We start from the raw sequence: 21,093 nt of genomic DNA, 5'->3' as shown, positions 1-21,093 counted from the left end.
TGAAAGGCCTGTGTCAGGAGAAATCAGTGAGACTGAGTGACATGATGCACACTTACATCTTCAATTCTGAGTATAGAGCAGGGAAGTCACAATGTGGACACACTGTCCAGTCATCCTTCAACATGTGTCGACCCTGGAAACGGGATGTTTAAGAGTTAAATTCATCTTTATTTTAAAAATCCCCACTGTTAGTCAATTTTTTTTTTTTTTTTTTGAGATGGAATCTTGCTCAGTTGCCCAGGCTGGAGTGCAGTGGTGCATTCTTGGCTGTCTGCAACCTCCACCTCCTGGGTTCAAGCGATTCTTCTGCCTCAGACTCCTGAGCACCTGGGACTACAGGCATGTGCCACCATGCTTGGCTAATTTTTGTGTTTTAAGTAGAGATGGGATTTCACCATGTTGGCCAGGCTGGTCTCGAACTCCTGACCTCAAGTGATCCGCCTGCCTCAGCCTCCCAAAGTGCTAGGACTACAGGCATGAGCCACTGCACCCTGCCTGTTATTCAATTATAATAATTGAATTCCAGTTATAAGTCAGACCTCTAAATTATAAAATCATTGCTATTTCACATGTGTGGGTAACTGAGAGAGATGGCATTAAAAGGATTAAAGCTAGGTTTTACTTATCAGATTCATGTTTAAAGGAATAATATTCAGTTTTGTGATATTACCTGAATTTAGTTTTCTTTAAAATAAAGCTTAAATTGGTCTAGTGAATTATAAATAACCTGATATGTTAAAGTTCTCTGATACTAGGTCTCAATATTATAATGATAAAAACTACTGCTTATTAAGTGCTGCAGCCTGCCAGGATGGCACCAAGGAATTGTGTAGCTCGTCAATCTGTGGTTGATTCAGTAGGCAGGTGTTACTACAGAGGATTGAGCCCGGGATGGTCTGATCCCTGAGTCTGTGCTATTTGGTCCTGCAGTGATAGTGCCTCCACTATTATTATTTGCTTTGAATATCACCTTTAACTGTATTGACTATGAAATAAAATGCTAGATGTTGCAGGAAATTTGAGGGATAAGATTATTTTAAAAGTGAAGAAAATATTGACATACATCAAGTATTCAAATGGGTTACAAATATATATGCAAAGAAAGGGAAATTACTATAAAGGAACTCACTGTTGCAATGCAATATGGGATACTGTTTTTACATCCAGGACAGAGGAGTTCACACTCTGGGAGAAGAAATTTGCAGAATGGACATGGAGTCGTGGCCTCTTCTATCTCGGATATATCGGGTCTCCTGTGAGGAAGAATCATGTCATTTAAAAATACTGTTTTATTCATGTACTGGGGATGGCAAAGAGAAAGCATATTTGGAAAACCAGGGACATATGACACACCTACTTCATAGTCAGACTCTGGGCTTAGAGAGATACTTACAAGCTCACACCAGCCCTTGATCCACTCCGGGGAGGAAGAAGAGTACCTAGGATTGGTTAGGTTCTAGGGTGTTACATGGGCCACCTTTGGGAACTGGAGTTCATAGCACATTCAACGGCAGAAAGCATGGGTAGGTCTTGCGGTCTTCTCTCTTCCTGTGCTACTGGAGTGGTGAGCTTGGTATTTTCCCTCTGTCTCTCCCTTTTGTGTAACAGAAGTGGTACAAGTTATACCAGCACTGTCCAGTAGAACTGTCTGTGACAATGGAAATGTTCGGATTCTGTGCTATCCAATATGGTAGCCATGAGCCACATTTGAACACTTGAAATACGGGTAGTGCGAAGCACTAAATTTAACTTTTATTCCATTTTAACTAAATTTAAATAGCCACATGTGGCTAGCAGGTACCATATTGGACCACATAGCTATAAACCATTTGTACATGGGGAGAGAATGACTAGCATCTCCTCCCAGCCAGAGCCCCAGCTAGCGTGGTTCTATGCTGTTGGGGTAAATATGATCTTGCATTTTCTAGTTACCTTCTCCCCATCCCACTCTCCATGCTAGTAGGTATTCTGGGTCAGACTGATTTGGTCTGAAGCTACTTAGACTTAAAAAAAGGAGTATTCCATGTACTCCTATCCAGCTTAGAGCTCTCTGCCATGAGGGTAGCTCCCAAGCCCAGCTACCAGTGAAGTGTCATTTGCTTCCATTTGTCATTACCAATCCAGTCATCTCCCTGGGCTAAGGTCTGGGTCCAAGACTCAGGTACCTGGGTCTTGTCATAATGTAATGAACAGAAACCCCAAATGTCATCACTCCTGAAAAAGTGGTTGTTTAGAATTACTCCATGACTGCAATGACTTTTTTCTTTTCCAAATGCAAGGGCTACTTTTTCCTAGTTTTCTTTTAGAAAAACCTAGAAAAACCAGGCTACTGACTGCTTTCTGAATCGAGGACGTGCCTAAGGGCTTTTGGGGCTGCACAGGATTTGGAAATGAGCTCTCTGCTGGCAGTGGGCCCTGTGAATATGAAGTTCCTCACACTGAGAGGAACTTCCACTGAATGTCCACTATTTTCTTCATCCCTCTTTGGCAGACATAGTTCGCTGCTTCTCTCCATCTCCCTGCCAACAGAACTTTGTTTCCACTTAGCAGCCTTAAGTCCTGTGAGGCAGAGTACTGGCCACGGAGGTGAAAATTGAAGATCCTGAGGATGGTACCTTCCTGAGCAAAAAGGCGAAGATCCCTTTGACCTCTCATTTCCCTACTTCTTCCTGCCTGGAACGAGGATACGATGTCTGGGGGTGTGGCAGATGTCTTGCCACCATGAGGAGGAAACTCTATGCTATGGATGTTAAAGCTGGAAGACAGGGATCTGGTTTGGTGGCATCAAGGCACAGTGACACCAGCCCTGGACTGTGATGCCTTGCATATGAGTCAAATAAATACTGACTTGATCAAGCTGCTGTTAGGTTTTCTGATGCTTAGAGCTGAATATAATCCTAATTGCTATGCCCCCCCCCCCTTTTTTTTTTTTTTTTTGAGATGGAGTCTCGCTCTATTGCCCAGGCTGGAGTGCAGTGGCACGATCTCGGCTCACTGCAACCTCCGACTCCCAGGTTCAAGCAATTCTCCTGCCGCAGCCTCCTGAGTAGCTGGGACTACAGGTGTGTGCCACCACGCCCAGCCAATTTTTGTATTTTTAGTAGAGATAGGGTTTCATCATATTGGCCAGGCTGGTCTTGAACTACTGACCTCAAGTGATTCGTCCACCTCAGCCTTCCAAAGTGTTGGGATTATAGGCGTGAGCCACTGCACCTGGCCCCCCACCGTTTTCTTACTGAGCCTGCACATTGGCAGCTACATTTTTGGAAATACCTTTGAGAAATATGATTAGATAGCCGAAATAGCTGTCTCTGCCTACCTGACCATTCCCTCGATCTTCTTTTTGTATTTGGCATCTATTTTGCTGCGGTATTCAGGCCTCATCAACATAGCTGCGAAGCCGAAAGCAGAGTTCCTCAGGCCTGCCCTGTGACACTCAATCACAGTTGACGTCAGGATGGGTACAATGTCTGCAAGAGAAAAGGGGAGAGCAGCAAGAGCACAGTGTCTCCTGTCCTCAGTGATACAGGCGGGACTCCACCCTGGTTCTGTAGGAAAACAGGGTCATAGTCTCTGAACTTTGCTTTTTCTGCAAAGAACCAGATACGATCTGTTTAATGAGGAAAGTACGTAGCTGTGGGGTCAGGCTAACTGCCCATCAAGTGCTTTTCCTTTGATGACATCATGTTCTGCCTTGTAACACTGGGACCTGCATCCCTTGAGGCAACACTTCCGTGAGTTTCCTTTTACGCCTCTTAGATATATTTTTTGCATCTGACAGGACTGCTGATAAAAGCATTGGGGGATTAATGACTTTATGCACTAACCTCTTGGCAGGCATCAAATTCTTTCTTCAGGACAGACACCCAGAATTACTGGCTCAAAAACACGACTTTTTCAAAAATACTCTTACCACAAATTGCCAAACTGCTTTCTGCAAAGGCCATGCCAATTTCCATCCCCACCAGCAGTCATGAGAGTGCCTGTCCTATCCCACACCTTGCCCGCATGGTAGACTTTCATGTAACAGCAACGACAAAAATACACTTAGAGAATGTGGGTTGGCCAATTATGACCCATGGACCAAATCTAGCCCTCTGACTTTTTGTACAGTCCATGAGCTAAGAATGATGTTTACATTTTTAAATGGTTGAAAAAACATCAAAATATTTTTGTGACATGTTAAAAGTGTATATGGTTAACATTTGTGTCCAAACATAAAGCTCTACTGAAACACAATCATGCCCATTCGTTTATGTATTATTCATGAGAAGATGGCAGAGTTGAGCAGTTGTGACAGAGACCATATGTCTCACGAAGTCTAAAATATTTAACATCTGGCCCTTTGCAGAAAAAGTTTGCTGATCCCTGTCATATAATGTGACAGTATTTAATCATTTAAGAATGTTATCATGACATGTCTTTTAGGATAGTGAGGCCTTTTCAGAGGCAACGTTCTACCGTGCTTGCGAACACAGAGTCAGGCTATTATTAGCTGACAATGTGATCTTGGGCAAATGTTATTTCTTTTCTTTTGTCCCAGTTTGTTCAGAAAAGTACTTGTGTGTGCAGGCCTGAGACTGTCATCCTTGGAAAGGCTTGAACAGCTAACCCTTGGCTCGCATCTGGAACATAGATTTGGAGACGGTTCCCACCGTTTCCAGAACTGATGAGTGGCTCACCGTGCCTAAAATCTCTGTATAAACAATGTGGTTTATGCCGAACACCTGCTCTCTGGGAGCCTGGAAAACTGGGTACATGCCAGGCAGGGGGCACCTATGTGACCACACCCCAATAAAACTCCTGGCTGCTGAGTCTCCAGTGAGCTTCTTGGCACTCTACGTTTCACCATGTTGTACAAGTCAGTCTTGGAGGAGTTACTGAACTTGCGTCCTGTGTGTTCCACTGGGAAGGGACTCTCGGAGGTCCATGCCTGCACCTGCTCGCCTTTGGGTGAATCCTTCTGCTCATTTTGCCTCAGATCCTTTGCTGTGATAAATCTCGGCTTTGGTACTACTGTGTGTTGACTCTTGTAAATCCTCCCAGTGAAGAATCATCAAACCTGGGAGTGGTCTTGGGGCCCTGACATACCACTTCATGGAGCTGCTGTGATAATTAAATGAGTTAGTGTATGAGGGGAACCTGCAAAAGGGGCACTGTGCTAGCATGCAGCGTGGGGCATGGGTGAGAGCTGTGGTCAGTGGTACTTACGTGATGGAAACTTGCTGATGTTGTTGGCCACCCGAATAAGCATGCGAGCCCCTTTCATGTGATCTCCATTTTTAACATGAATCTGAAACAAATGACGTATTTTACTCTTCTCATAGTCGTCGATAAGCCCCAATTCATGCTTTGTTCCCCCAAATAAACAACTCCTTGATGATGGCCCAGGGTCACTGTGGGATCCTTGTAGACTTTCCTGGCTGATGCCACTAGAGATCCCTCCATTTTTTTCTCTTTAACAGCTGCTGCCTGGCCCCATGGCCTCACCTACTCTATGCTCTGCTTTTCACTTTGCCCTAGACCACTTGGTATGGGTTCAAATCCCCGGTCTATCTCTTACTGGCCATTCTTGGGGGACCAACTTCACCAAGTTGTGGTAAGACCCAAAAGCTGTGTGAGTCAGGAATCAGGTAGAAAGAGAGAGAATGATCTGCTAAAGGAAAGGGGCCCTGTCTGTGCTAAAAGGGCAATGACGGGCGGAAGGCCTGAGACTGGGCAGGGGCCAGCAGGGTCAGTGACACATCGAGGGGTGCGTTTAGGATGGGGTGAGCCTCAAAAGTCAGCAGGGGCCAGGCCATGAAGCCACTGCAGTCATCCAGGGGTGAGACGAGGGGGCCAAAAAGGTGGGGCAGTGGGGATGGAGAGAAGCAGACAGATGAGGGGTCAGGGCTGAGGATACTTGGTGAGAATGTGCAGGGTGAGTGTGGAATGATGCCAACCCTTAGGGCCAGAGAAAAAGAAAAAGGACTCAAGAAGCACCCCTGTGGCTTATGGTGCTAGAAAGCTCTATTGCAAGAGGGCCTCTTACAGGAATTCCTATTTTTGCCCCGCATCTTCCACCAATGTGTTTCTGTCCCCCCTGCACTCCTAAAGGCTCCATTTTGTTAGATTCTGTGCTTCCAGGACATTGAATCACCACTCATGTCTGCAGCTGAGAAAGACTTCTCTCCTTCCAACCCCCTTCTTTATGGAAGAAGGATTCTTCTGCCTCTCTGAAGGGAAATGTACTCCTGGAGGTTGCAAGTTATAACTCCAGATGCATTTCCCTTAGAATCAGCATTATAGACCTGTGCAGTCTCTGTGGTAGGCATTAGTCATGTATGGCTACTTAAATTTAAAAGTTAAAATCATATACAATTAAAAATGTAGTTTATCAGCTGTACTAGCTGCATTTGAAGTGCTCCATAGCCAGGTTAGTGGCTACCATATTGGGCAGTACAGTATAGAATAGTTCTATCACTGTAGAACGTTCTACTGGACAGTGCTGATATAGACAATAATTACGATGTAAATCATTCATAACATGACTGCTGTTGTGGACAGGTCAGAGAACCAATTTAGCATTAATATGGAAAGATGTACTGTGACATAAATGAACATTTAAAAAATATGTAAGTTGGAGTCTGCCTGTATCTTTACAGAGATATGTATATATATAAATGTAAACACGAATATACATGACATTTACGTAAGTTGTATTGTGTCTTTTTTTAGAGTTGAGGTCTCACTCTGTTGCCCAGGCTGGAGTGCCGTGGTGTGATTATAGCTCACTGCAGCCTCAAAACTCCTGGGCTTAAGTGATCCTCCTGCCTTGTCCTCCCAAAGTACTGGGATTACATGTGTGAGCCACCATGCCCAGCCTCATTTATGTAAATTATACATACAAATACTTGATGTTTGTAGGATCTATTTTTGTTTGTATTGATAATTACTGATTTAAAAAACAGAATATACACAACTAAACATAATCCCAATTTGGTAAAAAACATGCATTTATAGAAGCACAAAGAATATATACAACACTATTAACAATTGTTATATCTGGGTGATGGACTTAAAGGACGAATTTTTAAAAAATTCTTTTCTGGCCGGGCGCAGTGGCTCACGCCTGTAATCCCAGCACTTTGGGAGGCCGAGGCAGGTGGATTGCCTGAGGACAGGAGTTCGAGACCAGCCTGGCCAACATGGTGAAACCCCGTCTCTACTAAAAATACAAAAAAAGTAGCCGGGTGTGGTGGCGTGCACCTGTAATCCCAGCTACTCAGGAGGCTGAGGCAGGGGAATTGCTTGAAGCAGGGAGGTGGAGGTTGCAGTGAGCCAAGATTGGGTCACTGCACTCCAGCCTGGGTGACAGAGTGAGACTCCATCTCAAAAAAAAAAAAAAAAAAATTATTTTCTATATTCTTTAAACTTTCTTCGTTAATATGTATTATTTTTATATTTGGATGAAAACTAAACAATATTTATAAAACAGTGGAATTTTATGAAATCCACTAACAGAATAAATAAACTAACAAGTTGTAGATAAACAAAGATGTTTTAAGTAAATCTGTTTTTCTGGCACAGGTTAATACATTTACATGTTTCAAAATCAAAACAATATAAGAAAGCTGAGCGTGGTGGCTTATGCCTGTAATCCCAGCACTTTGGGAGGCCAACGGGGGTGGATCACTTGAGGTCAGAAGTTTGAAATCAGCCTGGCCAACATGGGGAAAACCCATCTCTACTAAAAATACAAAAAAATTAACTGGGTGTGGTGGTGTGTGCCTGTAGTCCCAGCTACTCGGGAGGCTGAGGCAGGAGAATTGCTTGAACCTGGGAGGCAGAGGTTGCAGTGAGCCAAGATCGTGCCACTGCACTCCAGCCTAGGTAAAGAGCAAGACATCGTCTCAAAAAGAAAATAAAACAGAACAAAACAAAACAAAACAAAAAACAAAACAACGCATACACTATAAGAAGATGCACATGATGAAGCCTGGTCCCCCTTGTCTCCCCGTCTCCCTGTCCCCGCACTGGAGTTTGGTGCTGTGCGTCCTGCACCGTGCCTCATTCCACACAAGGCAGTGTATTGTAGACGTGTTCTGTATCTTGTTTTGTTACTTAACAATACAGAGATCTAGGCAATCACTCTAATCCAATGGAGAAGTGCCTGGAGAAAATCTCAATGGGGGACAAACAACTGGCAGGTTATGTCCCAAGTCCCTCCATGGGCCTCACCTTCACTAGTATATAGCTGTGCAGAATCATGAGGTTGGTGGCCATCTCGGAGGGAATTTTGATCTTCTGGGATTTCAGTTCTGCATACATACTGAAGAGAACATCGTGTGCATTCCGGTAGTTGCCTTGAAAAAAGGTGGTAAAATGACATTACTGCAAAGGGTGACATCTGAGGACATTCTATGGACCCCCATCTTACTAGTGGATTTTGTTAGTCTTGTTATTAGTAATCTCTTAATAATGTCTTATTCAAAGCAACTCAGCAGATTTCCTATTTATCTGTCTGTCTGTCTGTCTGTCTATCAGAGACAGGGTCTCACTCTGTCACCAAGGCTGGAGTGCAAGGGCACAATCTCTGTTCACTGCAACCTCTGCTTCTCGAGCTCAAGTGATCTTCCCATGCCTGGCTAATTTTTGTGTTTTTTTGTAGAGACAAGGTTTTCACCATGTTGCCCAGGCTGGTCTCAAACACCTAGGCTCAAGAAATCCACCCTCCTCGGCCTCCCAAAGTGCTGGGATTACAGGCATGAGCTATTGCGCCCGGCCAGATTTCCTATTTTAATTGACGTTATGAACATCTAGCCAGTTGCTCTGGTGAAAAATGGTGGTGTCCTCCTTGATGTCTTACTCTTCCTCAGGGCACCCCCCTGGCCCTGAAGTCCACCAGGCCATGGAGTTCTGAGTCTAACTCTCAGTCTCCCAATTCCAGCCTCCCTTCCCATGCCCACTGTGAATGCTTCTCACCATTTCCTTCTGCTGTAGTGCTCATCAGGATTGCTCTGGGCCCACATCTGATGTCAGAGTATGCCTTCAAAACCCTCAAGCCTTGATCCACACTCAGACACCTCAAGGTCACACCCCTGCATAAAACCCTCCAATGGCGCCACTCACGCCTGGAAGTGCAAATTCCTGAGCAGAGGACTTGTGCCCTTCAGGATCGGCCTGTGCGCTCCTTTCTGGCCTGATTTTCCCTCCCTTCCTTCTCCAGGCGTGTAAATGCTGCAGACTTGCCGGTACTTTTCCTCACTCCAGCACTTCCCCACCTCCCCATTTCCCCACATCCCAGCACTCTGGCTCCCAGCAACCCCCCACTCGCCCTCGTCTCCTGCTCCCCCATCCTTTCAAAACTCAGCTAAAGCTTTCATTGCCTTCTCTCGTCTCCATCCTCCACCTCTCCCTACCCCAACCTTCAGGATGCTGTGGGTAACCCAGCAGTCGCTCTTATTTTAATTGTGCCTTTTCAGCCTATTTCTCTTTCTAGTCTGGCACTTGTCACCCTGTCCAACAACTCTGAATTTACTTTCTGTCTCTCCCATCAAATCACGACCTTGAGGGCTGAACTGTGGCTCAGTTCTCTCTGTATCCTGAGCTCCTAGCACGCATCTGACAGGAAGAAGGTGTTGTTAGATCAACGTAAGCTGAATAAAGTAATGACTTATTTGACTGCATATTTTCCAAAATTGTGTCCACATTTATAAAGATTTAAGAAGATCAGCTCATAAAAATTAATGAAGATATCAGACTAATCCTCTTACTCACTCAATAAGTATTGCAGAGCACACGTGAGCAGAACCATCCTGAAGAGTCTATCAAGTCTCTGCATATTATAAAGAACTAGGTCTGTAACAGCACCGCATCATCATTACCCTCCATCGCCTAATGTCTCATATTGTTAAGGCCAAACACAGGGAATGGAAAGAAAATGCCATGAGACTGTAGGAAGGGGGTTGTGGGCTGGAGGGGTGAGAGGAGACATCATTCATGAGACAGAAATTCTGAGGTTGTGGGGGAGGAGAGGAAATAGCACTTGACAAGAGATGGTCTTAGTCTCTTACATTTATACAGTCCCCTGGGATAGTACATGGTTTAACCCCTCTGAAACCTAGAAATGGTCATCTCTTTAGTCTTTTGGGTTCAAAGCAAGCATATGTTAGAAACGTAGGGGCTACTCTTTCCTACACAGAAAAGGGGCTGGGGCTTGATTCTGCTGCCTGTTTGGGGAGTAACACATACGTATCATGGACCTACCTGCAGACTGCTCTTCTCTGGCAATGATGATGGCAGTCTGGGCAGCTTCTCGGTATTGCTTCAGAGCCATGTACAAGCGGAACAGGTACTTGGCATCCTGACATATAAACCATTATAGAAACATTACTTTCTTCATTAGCTAAGGGGAGATTAGAATTTTGTATTTCAGTTAGAATCACATTCATCTGCCAGTAACTGAGAATTGATATTGCTTCAAAAAACTCAATGAATAAAGAATTAGTTTATTAAACATTTATTCAGAGCTCAATATGGCCAGGTGGTATTCTAAGTACTTGAGAAATACTAATGCATTTAAATCCTCATACCCACCCTAGGAAGAAGGCACTATTGTTATCCCGATTTCACAGATAAGAAGCTGAAACAACAGGAGGGGGCCAGTCAGGATTTGAACCACAGGATCTGAGTCTATTCCTGACCCTACTCCACAGAGTATTTCTCATGTACTTGGAAACAAAATATATTCTTCATGATATATGAACTTTGCAAACTTTCAATAATTTTTATATGCATATCAATTTTCTCTGACCTATAACATTTTCTTTGGCCTTTGGCCATTTTCCATTCCTACTCCAACTCTAGACAGCTGCGAGCATCTGATGCTGGTTTTCAGATTATTAGAGTAAGTGGACACCATGGGAGGTGGCTGGAGCAGCTGAAGGGCCTGTATCCTTTGGCGAGTTAACTGAGCTGCTCTGGGTCTCTGTGGCTTTATCTGTAAGATGCAGAAAATGGACTCAGGGACCACTACAGTCCTCTCCAGCTGCGACATTCTATTGCCCTCGCTTACAATCAGTGACTTGAGCTCTTCACCAGCAAATCTCATTGAACATAAAGCAAAGGGGAAGAAGGAGGTCTGGGGCATTCTCAAAGGTGTGTGGGTCTCTCCTGACCAGGACTGGGAGAAGATGGACGTTCTGCAGGAAGCCACAGTGAGTCACATATTTTGAAAATATGCTTGTAATGACTTCTTTATTACTTTTTCTTTTTGAGATGGAGTCTCACTCTGTCGCCCAGGCTGGAGTACAGTGACACAATCTCGGCTCACTGCAACCTCTGCCTCCTGGGTTCAAGCAATTCTCCTGCTTCAGCCTCCTGAGTAGCTAGGACTACAGGCGCGTGCCACCATGCTTGGCTAATTTTATATTTTTTGTAGAGACGGGGTTTCGCCATGTTGGCCAGGCTAGTCTCCAACTCCTGACCTCAAGTGATCCACCCGCCTTGGCCTCCCAAAGTGCTGGGATTACAGGCATGAGCCACCGCACCACGCCTGGCCAATTTATTTCTATTTTATGTTATAGAGAACTACCTTTATGCTTAATCTGATTTTTGTTAACTTCCATAATTTTTGAAATGTAAACAAAGCACACTCTGAGTTTTGGAGATGAGTGCTAGGTCATAGTTTCAGCGTCAGTGATCTTTTTTCATAGTTCCTAGAATAAACAAAATTATAACATTGAGAAAAATTGTCTGTGGTGAGGATTGTTATCTAGAGGGGCATGGCTATCTCACAGGTGGCAAAGCCAATTTTAAAGAGTGAATATACGTTATCCTCCAAAACGCAGGGTCTGCCTAGATCAAGCTTGTCCAACCCACGGCCTGCAGGCCACATGTGGCCCTGGACAGCTTTGAATGCAGTCCAACACAAATTTGTAAACTTTCTTAAAACATTATGAGTTTTTTTTGCGATTTTTTTTTTTTTTAGCTCATCAGCTGTTGTTAGTGTTAGTGTATTTTATGTGTGGCCCAAGACAATTCTTCTTCTTCCAATGTGAGCCAGGGAAGCAAAAAGATTGGACGCTCCTGGTCTAGATGATCTACGCTACTGGCAGAGATAAAATTTTTCATGTCTATGTTGTAAAAGCATGATGGGTAAAAACAGGCAGAATCAAACTGTAACCGAGACCTGAGGACGCACACGAAGCCCACGTGTTCAGTACCTTAGGCATGCCATCGTTCTCCCCCAGGAGGTGGTCTATCAGCTGATTGGTCAGCAGTTCATCTTTGGCCTGACCAACCTGTTTAATAAGAGAGAAAGACCCAGAAAATTCAGCATCTTAAACCGAGCAAGAGTGGAGAAAAAGACAATCTTCTGCTTAGGGAGATGGAATAAAAAACATTAATAGTATCTATAGTAAAGTGCCTGAAATATGACATAGAATCAGGGCCTTTCTTCATTTGTTGCTAGAGTCTCCATTAATAAAAATCCATCCTTAGAAGCTTTTTCTTAGCTGCTGTATCAAAATACCATATTTTCTTTCACATGCACAGAGAATGTACTTCTTGGATTTTTTTTTTTTTTTTTTTTTTTTTTTGAGACAGAGTCTCGCTCTGTCACCAGGCTGGAGTGCAGTGGCATGATCTCGGCTCACTGCAATCTCCGCCTCCTGGGTTCAAGCAATTCTCCTGCCTCAGCCTCTCGAGTAGCTGGGACTATAGGCACGCGCCACCACACCTAGCTAATTTTTGTAGTTTTAGTAGAGACGGGGTTTCACCATGTTGGCCACGATGGTCTCGATCTCCTGACCTCGCGATCTGCTCGCCTCAGCCTCCCAAAGTGCTGAGATTACAGGCATGAGCCACTGTGCCTGACCCTTGGATATTTTAATAAAAACTTTCTTAAATGACTATGACACCTTGAGGACGGCATCTGAAGCACAAGCGCTGACACAATGGTATCATTCCAGGTGCCCTCCTCTGCAGCGGCTCCCTGAGGAAATGCACTTGCACATGACTACATGTCATTGAAAGTGTAAAGAAGTGAGGGTCCCAGCCAGAGGAGCCTGGACAAGGGCAAGCAGCTGAAACGTGGGTGGGGTTCTGGAGAGAAGGCTGGCTTAGAAATCTTTACTTAAAAGTCACCTCCAGGCCAGGCATGGTGGCTCATGCCTGTAATCCCAGCACTTTGGGAGGCTGAGGCGGGTGGATCACTTGAGGCCAGGAGTTCGAGGCCAGGAGTTCAAGACCAGCCTGGCCAACGTGACGAGATCCTGTCTCTCCTAAAAATACAAAAATTCGCTGGGTGTGGTAGTGCGTACCTGTAATCTCAGCTACTCAGGAGGCTGAGGCACGAGAATCGGCTTGAACCTGGGAGGCAAAGGTTGCAGTGAGCCGACATCCCGTCCCTGCACTCCAGCCTGGGCGACAGCGTGAGACTTTGTCTCAAAAGAAAAAAAAAAAGTCATCTCCATAAAGGTGAGTGAAATCATTGAAGTACCGGGTGGTGGTGAGCGGGAAAAATAATGTACTACATTGCAGGATCTGCATATATGAGTTTAATAGGAACAGAATGTGTGAGGTCAGGAATTTAGGGGAGGCACTAGGGAATTACTGACAAAATTAGGAGGCTTCAGAATTCTGTGTCTATTAAAAAGGGGTGAGCCAAAAACACACCTGGAGCTCAGCTTAGGGGAAGGAACACTGAACAGTCTTGTCACGGTAATGACATTACAATGAGAAAAGCCACCGGAAAATGGAGGAGATGATCACTGGGGACTCAGCCACACATGGCCTTGATTGCTACACCTCAGGGGAGGGATGAGGACAAGTCTGCAAGTTATCTGTCCGGCAGAGGAAGGATGCAATCAGTAGACTTGAGTAATAAAGAGATGACCCTGAACCTGCAGGTGCAGAGGCTCTCAGGCTGCAGGATTTCTGCACACTGCCCCGCCTGTGGTCCTCGTCAGGGGAAAAAGCTAGGCTTTCACCAATCTGTGTCACCTCTGCTCGTGCCACTTCGATAAAGCAGGGACGCTGGGACATAAATGATAGAGCTTGTTCTCTTGATGGCTTCTGTGGATGGCTTTGGGTGAATAAGCCAGGACAGAGAAATGGTTAAAGCAAAGGCTCTGGAGCCAGCCTGCTGGAGGTCAATTTAGTGACACTACTTGAGACCCATGTGATTGTGGGCAGATGACTCTTGGGGCCTCGATGTGGGCAATAATAGCACCTAACTCACAGAACTGTTGTGAGGATTAAATAAGTCAATACACGTACAGGGCTTGGACAGGTGCCAAGTAGACAGGACTGTCAAATACAGACAATAAAAATACAGGATTCCCAGTTAAATTTAAATTTCAGAGAAGCAATAAGTAATTTTCACTATTACGTATGCAAACTGTGGCCACCCCACTGCCAGGGTCAGCACTCAATAGGTGTCCCTATTTTTTTTTTTTAGATGGAGTTTCGCTCTTGTTGCCCAGGGTGCAGTGCAATGGCGTGATCTCTGCTCACCACAACCTCCACCTCCCGGGTGCAAGCGATTCTCCTGCCTCAGCCTCCCGAGTAGCTGGGATTACAGGCATATGCCACCACTCCCAGCTATTTTTATATTTTTAGTAGAGATGGGGTTTCTCCATATTCGTCAGGCTGGTCTTGAACTCCCGACCTCAGGTGATCCGCCCACCTCAGCCTCCCCAAGTGCTGGGATTACAGGCGTGAGCCACCATGCCCGGCTGTCCCTATTGTTTTTATCACCAGCAATAATGGCAGCTGCCCCCAGGGAGAGCGGAGCACACTTGAAGTGTCAGGACAGACAGGCAGACAGGAGAGCCAGCAGGGAATAGATGTGGCCAGGCAAAGGCAACTCACGGCAGGTGCGGATGGAATGCTGAGGGGCGCTGGCATGGAAGGGGCAGACGGGCCAGGGAAGGAGGCGGATAAGGGACCATCTGAGAAGGAAGTGGAGAACAGAAGATGCAGTGTTCTGAGGGGAAAAATGTCCAGAAAGACGTAGTATAATAGGGTAAAATGTGACCGTAACATGGAGTACGGTGAAGACTGAGATGAGACTTCTATATTTAGCAAGTGAGAGATCTGTGGGGACTTTTTCAAGCAAGTTCATGGAGTGGGGAAGGCAGAAGCTGAGTGCAAGGAGGTAAGGAGGACTCTCCCAACTCATCTGAGGGACACCAGTGAGCCCCACCTTCCCCATCATCTCCCAGTGAGGGGCCTCATACTTCCCTTCCCCCTCCATAAACCAAGGAGGCATTTCAGAGCCTTGAGGTGTTGAGGATGGGGGTGGGTGGGGGTGGGTGAAGCACAAGCATTTTGATGATGTACCCAATAACTCAGGGGTGTGGCTTCTGGCTGCGAATCAGCAGGTGAAAGAGCGCACAGATTGTGAGAAAATGCAAGCCACAAGTAAAAGTGATTTTTATTTTCCCCAGGGGAAGGTCCCCAAGAAAGAAAGAAAGAGATGGAGGATTCGGAAGGAAACTTGTATCACCTGTTTTCACTGAGCTAGGGACCAACATGTGCTCAATTCAACAAATATTAATTGAGTGACTGCCATGTGCTGAACACTCTGTAAAGAGATGGGTTCTGGACCTTGAGGAACTTGTAAATCTGAAGGGAGTTACTATAGCGATAAGTGATGTTCAAAGTGCTTAGACCATTCTAGGGAGGGTGAAATTTCATCCCGAGGACAGTTTAGGAAAGGCTTATTGGGTAGGGGTATGAGATGCAGAGGTGCAGGGGGAGGGGTGTTTTAGGTGTAAGGAGCAAGAGTGAAGGAACGAAGGAAGCGGAGCCCTGAACTATTCAAATAAAAGAGGGCAGTTTAAGGCTGGGCACTGTGCTCACACATGTAATCACAGCACTTTGGGAGGCCAAGGTGGGAGGATCACTTGAGCTTAGGAGTTCAAGACCAGCCAAGGCAACATAGCAAAAACCCATCTCCACAAAAAATAAAAAATTAGCCAGGTGGGGTGGCATGTCTGTAATCCCAGCTACTTGGGAGGCTAAGGTGGGAGAATTGCTTGAACCCAGGAGGTCGAGGCTGCAGTGAGCTGTGATTGTGCCACCTGGGCAACAGAGAGAGATCCTGTCTCAAAACGGGGGAAAAAAAGTGGCCAATTTAGTTGTAGCACAGGCTGCTGACCTAGAGGAGTGTAAGAGGTAAGTGGGAAGGAAAGGAAGCTTTGGTTTTAGTCCCAGATCAATTACTTTCTATTTGGGTGTCTGTAGGTTAGTCATATCATCTTCTGGTACCTCAGTTTCTCCATCAGTAAAGTGAAGGAGGTTAGACTGGTTCACTTCCAGGTATTTCTAAGATTTTATGATCCATGAAGGATAATTTGGGAATGAATTGTGGAGGCAATGGGGAGCCACTAGAGGTTTTGCAGCTTGAGAATAAAATGACTTGCAGCTGCACTTGAAAAAAAAATCCAGTAGTAAAATTCAGAATGGACTTGTCTGAATGAAGTAATCCCAGCAATAAGTACAAATATGTTGGTTTTACTGACTACATGTCCTTGGCCTTAATAAAATTTAACAAAATCCATTAGAAACACAATGAGAATGTACTGTGGGATTACAGAATACTAATGAAAGGAGAGAAATTTGACAGCTGCAAGGGACATCCATAATTTTGTCTAATATTCATTCCTTCAACTCTTCTGAGAGATGCTTCTACTTCATTTCAACCATGGAGTTCTAGTGGAAATTCCATGTCTTAACAGACCCCATCTCCATGGCTACTGAACTTTGTCTAGTGGTGGGAATTTGACCCAATTTGCCCAGGCATGATGTTCCATCCCTGTGGCCACCAGTTGATTAATCCTGCAATGGACACTTGAACTACCCAAATCAGAGCCCTTCTGGACTTATTAATTAAAGGCAAGTCTTCTTCTTCTTCCAATTTGGCCCAGGGACGTCAAAAGATTGGACACCCCAATCTAAGTAATAATCATCATTGGTTGCTGAAATCATTAGGTGAAAAGTTGATGGGAAAGCTTATCATAGATTGATCAGGCTGACCACACCTACACCCAATAATCAATCTTAACACCATAAAAAGAGTGACCAGGCCGGGCGTGGTGGCTGACGCCTGTAATCCCAACACTTTGGGAGGCCAAGGTGGGTGGATCACCGGAGGTCAGGAGTTTGAGAACAGCCTGGCCAACATGCTAAAACATCCGTCTCTATTAAAAAATAGAAAAAAAAAAAAAAAATGGGCCGGGTGTGGTGGTGGGCTACTCAGGGGGCTGAGGCAGGAGAATCACTTGAACCCAGGAGGTGGAGTTTGCAGTGAGCCAAGATCATGCCACTGCACTCCAGCCAGGGCGACAAAAAACAACAACAAAACAACAAAAAAGAGACCAAAAAAATATGGGCTATTATGAACTGAGTGTTTGTGTCCCCCTGCATCCCCCAAATTCATCTGTTAAAGCCCCAACCTTCATGTGATGATACTTGGAAATGGCGCCTCTGGGAGGTAATTAGGGTTAGATTGTAGCCTTAAGAGGAAGGGAGAGAAATCTCTCTCCTTGCATACATGTACAGGAAAGGCCATGTGCGGACACAGTGAGAAGGCTGCTGTCTGCAAGTCAGGAAGAGAGCCTTCATCAGGAACCAAATTACCGGCACCTTGATCTTGGACTTCCCAAACTCCAGAAGTCAACCAGACTATGGTATTTTGTTATGGCAGCCCAAGTTGATTTAAGATATGGCCCTACTAGGCTGGGTGTGGTGGCTCATGCCTTTAATCCCAGCACTTTGGGAGGCCAAGGCGGGCAGATCATTTGAGGTAAGGAGTTCGAGACCAGCCTGACCAACATGGTGAAACCCTGTCTCTACTAAAAGTACAAAAAAATTAGCTGGGTATGGTAGCACACACCTGTAATCTCAGCTACTGTTGGAGGCCGAGGCAGGAGAATCACTTGAACCCAGGAGGCAGAGGTTGCGGTGAGCTGAGATCGCACCACTGAACTCCAGCCTGGGTGACAAAGTGAGACTCCGTCTCAAAAAAAAAAAAAAAAGAAAAAAAAAAGATGTGGCCCTACTGCTGTGATGAGAATAGGAAGTACATGGTACCATCTATGAAGTTGTTTTTACAGAAATATCATCTATATCTGATCAAGTATCTAGATTTAACTACTAGTTAGTGGGAAATACAGGGAAATTATACCACAAGGATGTAATTAGCTAAATCAAAATGTCAGAAATTCCTCAGGATAAATGACCTATTTTCTTAACAAATAAATAGCAAGTATGCGTGTGGGGGCGGTGTTTAGGAGATATAGAGTTGAAGAGAGAGAAAGAGAGAGAGAGAGAGAGAGAGAAGGAGAGAATAAGGGAGGGGAAGGGAGATGAAAAGAGACTTAAGGCCCATATAAACTAAATGTAATACATGAGCCTTGTCTTGATATTGAGGTGAACTAAAAACTGTATGAAAGCATTTATGCAAGAGTTAAAGAAATTCAAACCCTAACTAGATAGCTGACAATATCAAGGAATTGTTGTTAGAAAAACTGGAACCCTCACACAGTGCCTGTTGGAATGTAAGTGGTCAGCTGCTTCGGGAAACAGTTGGACAGTTTCTCAAAATGTTAAACATAGAGTTTACATATGGCCTAGCAATTTCACTCCTGAGTAATACACTTAAGAGAAATGAAAACACGTGTCCACATGAAAACTTGCACACAAATGTAAATAGCAGTATTCCTCATAATAGCCAAAAAGAAGAAACAACAAATGCCCATCAACTGATGAATAAACAATGTGTGGTATATTCATATGATGGAATATTATTCAGCCATAAGAAGGCATGAATCCTTGACACATGCTACAACATGGAACAGCCTTGAAAACATGATGCTAAATGAGAGAAGCAGGCACAAAAGGCCACGTATTATATGGTTCCATTTATATAAAATGTCTAGGATAGGCAAATCCACAGAAACAGAAAGATTATAATATATAATACATATAGTAATCAAGACAATGGAGTATTGGTACAAGGACAGATGACTAAAGCAATGGGAAAGACTAGAGGATCCCAAACCAGATTCATACTACATGGTAATTTCATTTATGACAAATGCTCTGTGGCAGTTCTGTGGTGGAAAGGATAGTATTTTGATAAATGGTGCTGGGTCAACAGGATATCCACATTGAGAAGAAATATCCTTGACTCCTACCTTACACCATATACCTAATTAACTTGGGATGGGCATAAGCCTAAATGAGACAGATAGAACAAACTACTAAAAGAAAACATAAGGGAAATATTTTCATGATCATGGGATAGGTAGAGATTTCTTTTCTTTTTTTTTTTTTTGAGATGGAGTTTCATTCTTGTTGCCCAGGCTGGAGTGCAATGGCACAGTCTCGGCCCAGTACAACCTCTGCCTCCCGGGTTCAAGTGATTCTCCTGCCTCAGCCTCTGAAGTACCTGGGATTACAGGTGCCTGCCACTATGCCCAGCTAATTTTTGTATTTTTAGTAGAGATGGGGTTTCACCGTGTTGGCCAGGCTGGTCTTGAACTCCTGACCTCAAGTGATCCACTGCACCCAGCTTAAAATTTCTTAATTGGACTAAAAAGCACTAACTATAAAAGATTCATGAGTCAGACTTTATTAAAAGTTAAGAATTTATGTTCGTCAAGAGAATAAAAAGGCAAGCTATGCCTTTGAAGATTTTTGCAACATATATCTGACAAAAAGACCTGTATTTAGAATGCTATGACCTAATAATTCTACGCCTGGATATATACCCAATAAAACTGAGGGTTTTTGTTCACCAAAAGACATGAACAGCTTTAGGGCAGCTTTATTCATAATATGCCCAAACTGGAGACAACTCAAAAGTCCATTAACAGAGTAAGGGGTAAATAAATTGTAGTACAGTCATATAGTGGAATACTACATAGCAATGAAGAAGAATGACCTATTGCTGGGCTGGGCGCAGTGGCTCACACCTGTAATCCCAGCACTTTGGGAGGCTGAGGTGGGCAGATCATGAGGTGAGGAGTTCGAGACCAGCCTGGCCAACATGGTGAAACCCCGTCTCTACTAAAAATACAAAAATTAGCTGGGCAAGATGGTGGGCACCGGTAATCCCAGCTACTTGGGAGGCTGAGACAGAAGAATTGTTTGAAATTGGAAGGCGGAGGTTGCAGTGAGCTGAGATTGCACCACTGCACTCCGGCCTGGGCAAAAGAGCGAAACTCTGTCTCAAAAAAAAAAAAAAAAAAAAGAATGACCTATTGCTATGTGCAATAACACAAACGGACACATATGCATACATAATGCTGACTGAAACTGGACGTAAGAGGACACATGAGTGATTCTGTTTCTATGAAGTTTATACACAGGCAAACGAATCTATAAGAATGTAAGTCAGAATTGTGGTTACCTTTGGTGGGGGATATTGACTGGGGGGTGACATGTGGAGACTTTCGGGAGCTGGAAATGTTCTGTATCTTGATCTGGGTGGGGGTTACACAGGTATGCATAGAGGAAAAAACTAATCGAGTTGTACACTTAGGATTTGTGAACTTTACTGTATGCAAGTTACACCTAAAAGAAAATCCAAAGGTTCTTATCTTTTAGACACTGATATTGTATCCACAAGTGAAATGATATGGTGACTGCGATTTACTTAAAAAAAACCCGGGAAAGAGGGTGAGGGTATGAATAAAATGAAGCTGTCTATGTATCGACAGCTGTTGAAGTTACACGATGGGTATGTAGGGCTTTGTAATACTGTTTGGTCTACTTCTGCATATATTTAAAATTTTTTTCAAGAAGTTTTTTTAAAAATTGGCATTCTTGAAAGTTTCATTGAAAGCGTACTTACAGTTTCAATTGCCATTTCTATTGCCACATTATCTTCCGAGCTTGGGCATTTCAGGAAGTGTTTAAGTGCCTGAAAAGAGAATTATAGCAATTAAACATTTTCAGAATGTTTTCACATTAGGGAAAACAAAGCTTTTACACAAAGTAATTACAGTCTGTGAAAGTATCTTCCTCTCAACCAGGGACTTGCATGGTGTTGGATCTTAAATATGTCCTTAAAAGCTGGATATAGTTTAAAAAATGGAA

At 44.2% G+C, this 21,093-nt stretch overlaps 1 protein-coding gene across 5 annotated transcripts in view; it reads right to left on the bottom strand.

Annotated features, from left to right (window-relative positions):
- WDR19 (WD repeat domain 19) overlaps positions 1-21,093 on the bottom strand; it is a 111,659-nt gene that overhangs the window by 7,520 nt on the left and 83,046 nt on the right. For all 5 annotated transcript variants that reach the window (XR_008524139.2, XM_024246284.3, XM_063723801.1 and 2 more), the window contains 8 exons: positions 20,849-20,917; positions 12,207-12,284; positions 10,249-10,345; positions 8,221-8,345; positions 5,212-5,293; positions 3,320-3,470; positions 1,130-1,253; positions 57-133 (listed from right to left, as the gene is read on the bottom strand). Coding sequence is in view for 4 of the 5 variants with exons in the window: in XM_024246284.3 (XP_024102052.2) it covers positions 57-133; positions 1,130-1,253; positions 3,320-3,470; positions 5,212-5,293; positions 8,221-8,345; positions 10,249-10,345; positions 12,207-12,284; positions 20,849-20,917 (803 nt within the window). In the remaining variant the exon portion in view is untranslated. The remainder of the gene's footprint in view (positions 1-56; positions 134-1,129; positions 1,254-3,319; positions 3,471-5,211; positions 5,294-8,220; positions 8,346-10,248; positions 10,346-12,206; positions 12,285-20,848; positions 20,918-21,093) is intronic.

Source organism: Pongo abelii, chromosome 3, assembly GCF_028885655.2.
Source record: "Pongo abelii isolate AG06213 chromosome 3, NHGRI_mPonAbe1-v2.0_pri, whole genome shotgun sequence".
NCBI classification, from domain to species: domain Eukaryota; kingdom Metazoa; phylum Chordata; class Mammalia; order Primates; family Hominidae; genus Pongo; species Pongo abelii.
Note: the sequence above shows the minus strand (reverse complement) of the source record. Positions and strands in the feature narration are given on the sequence as shown.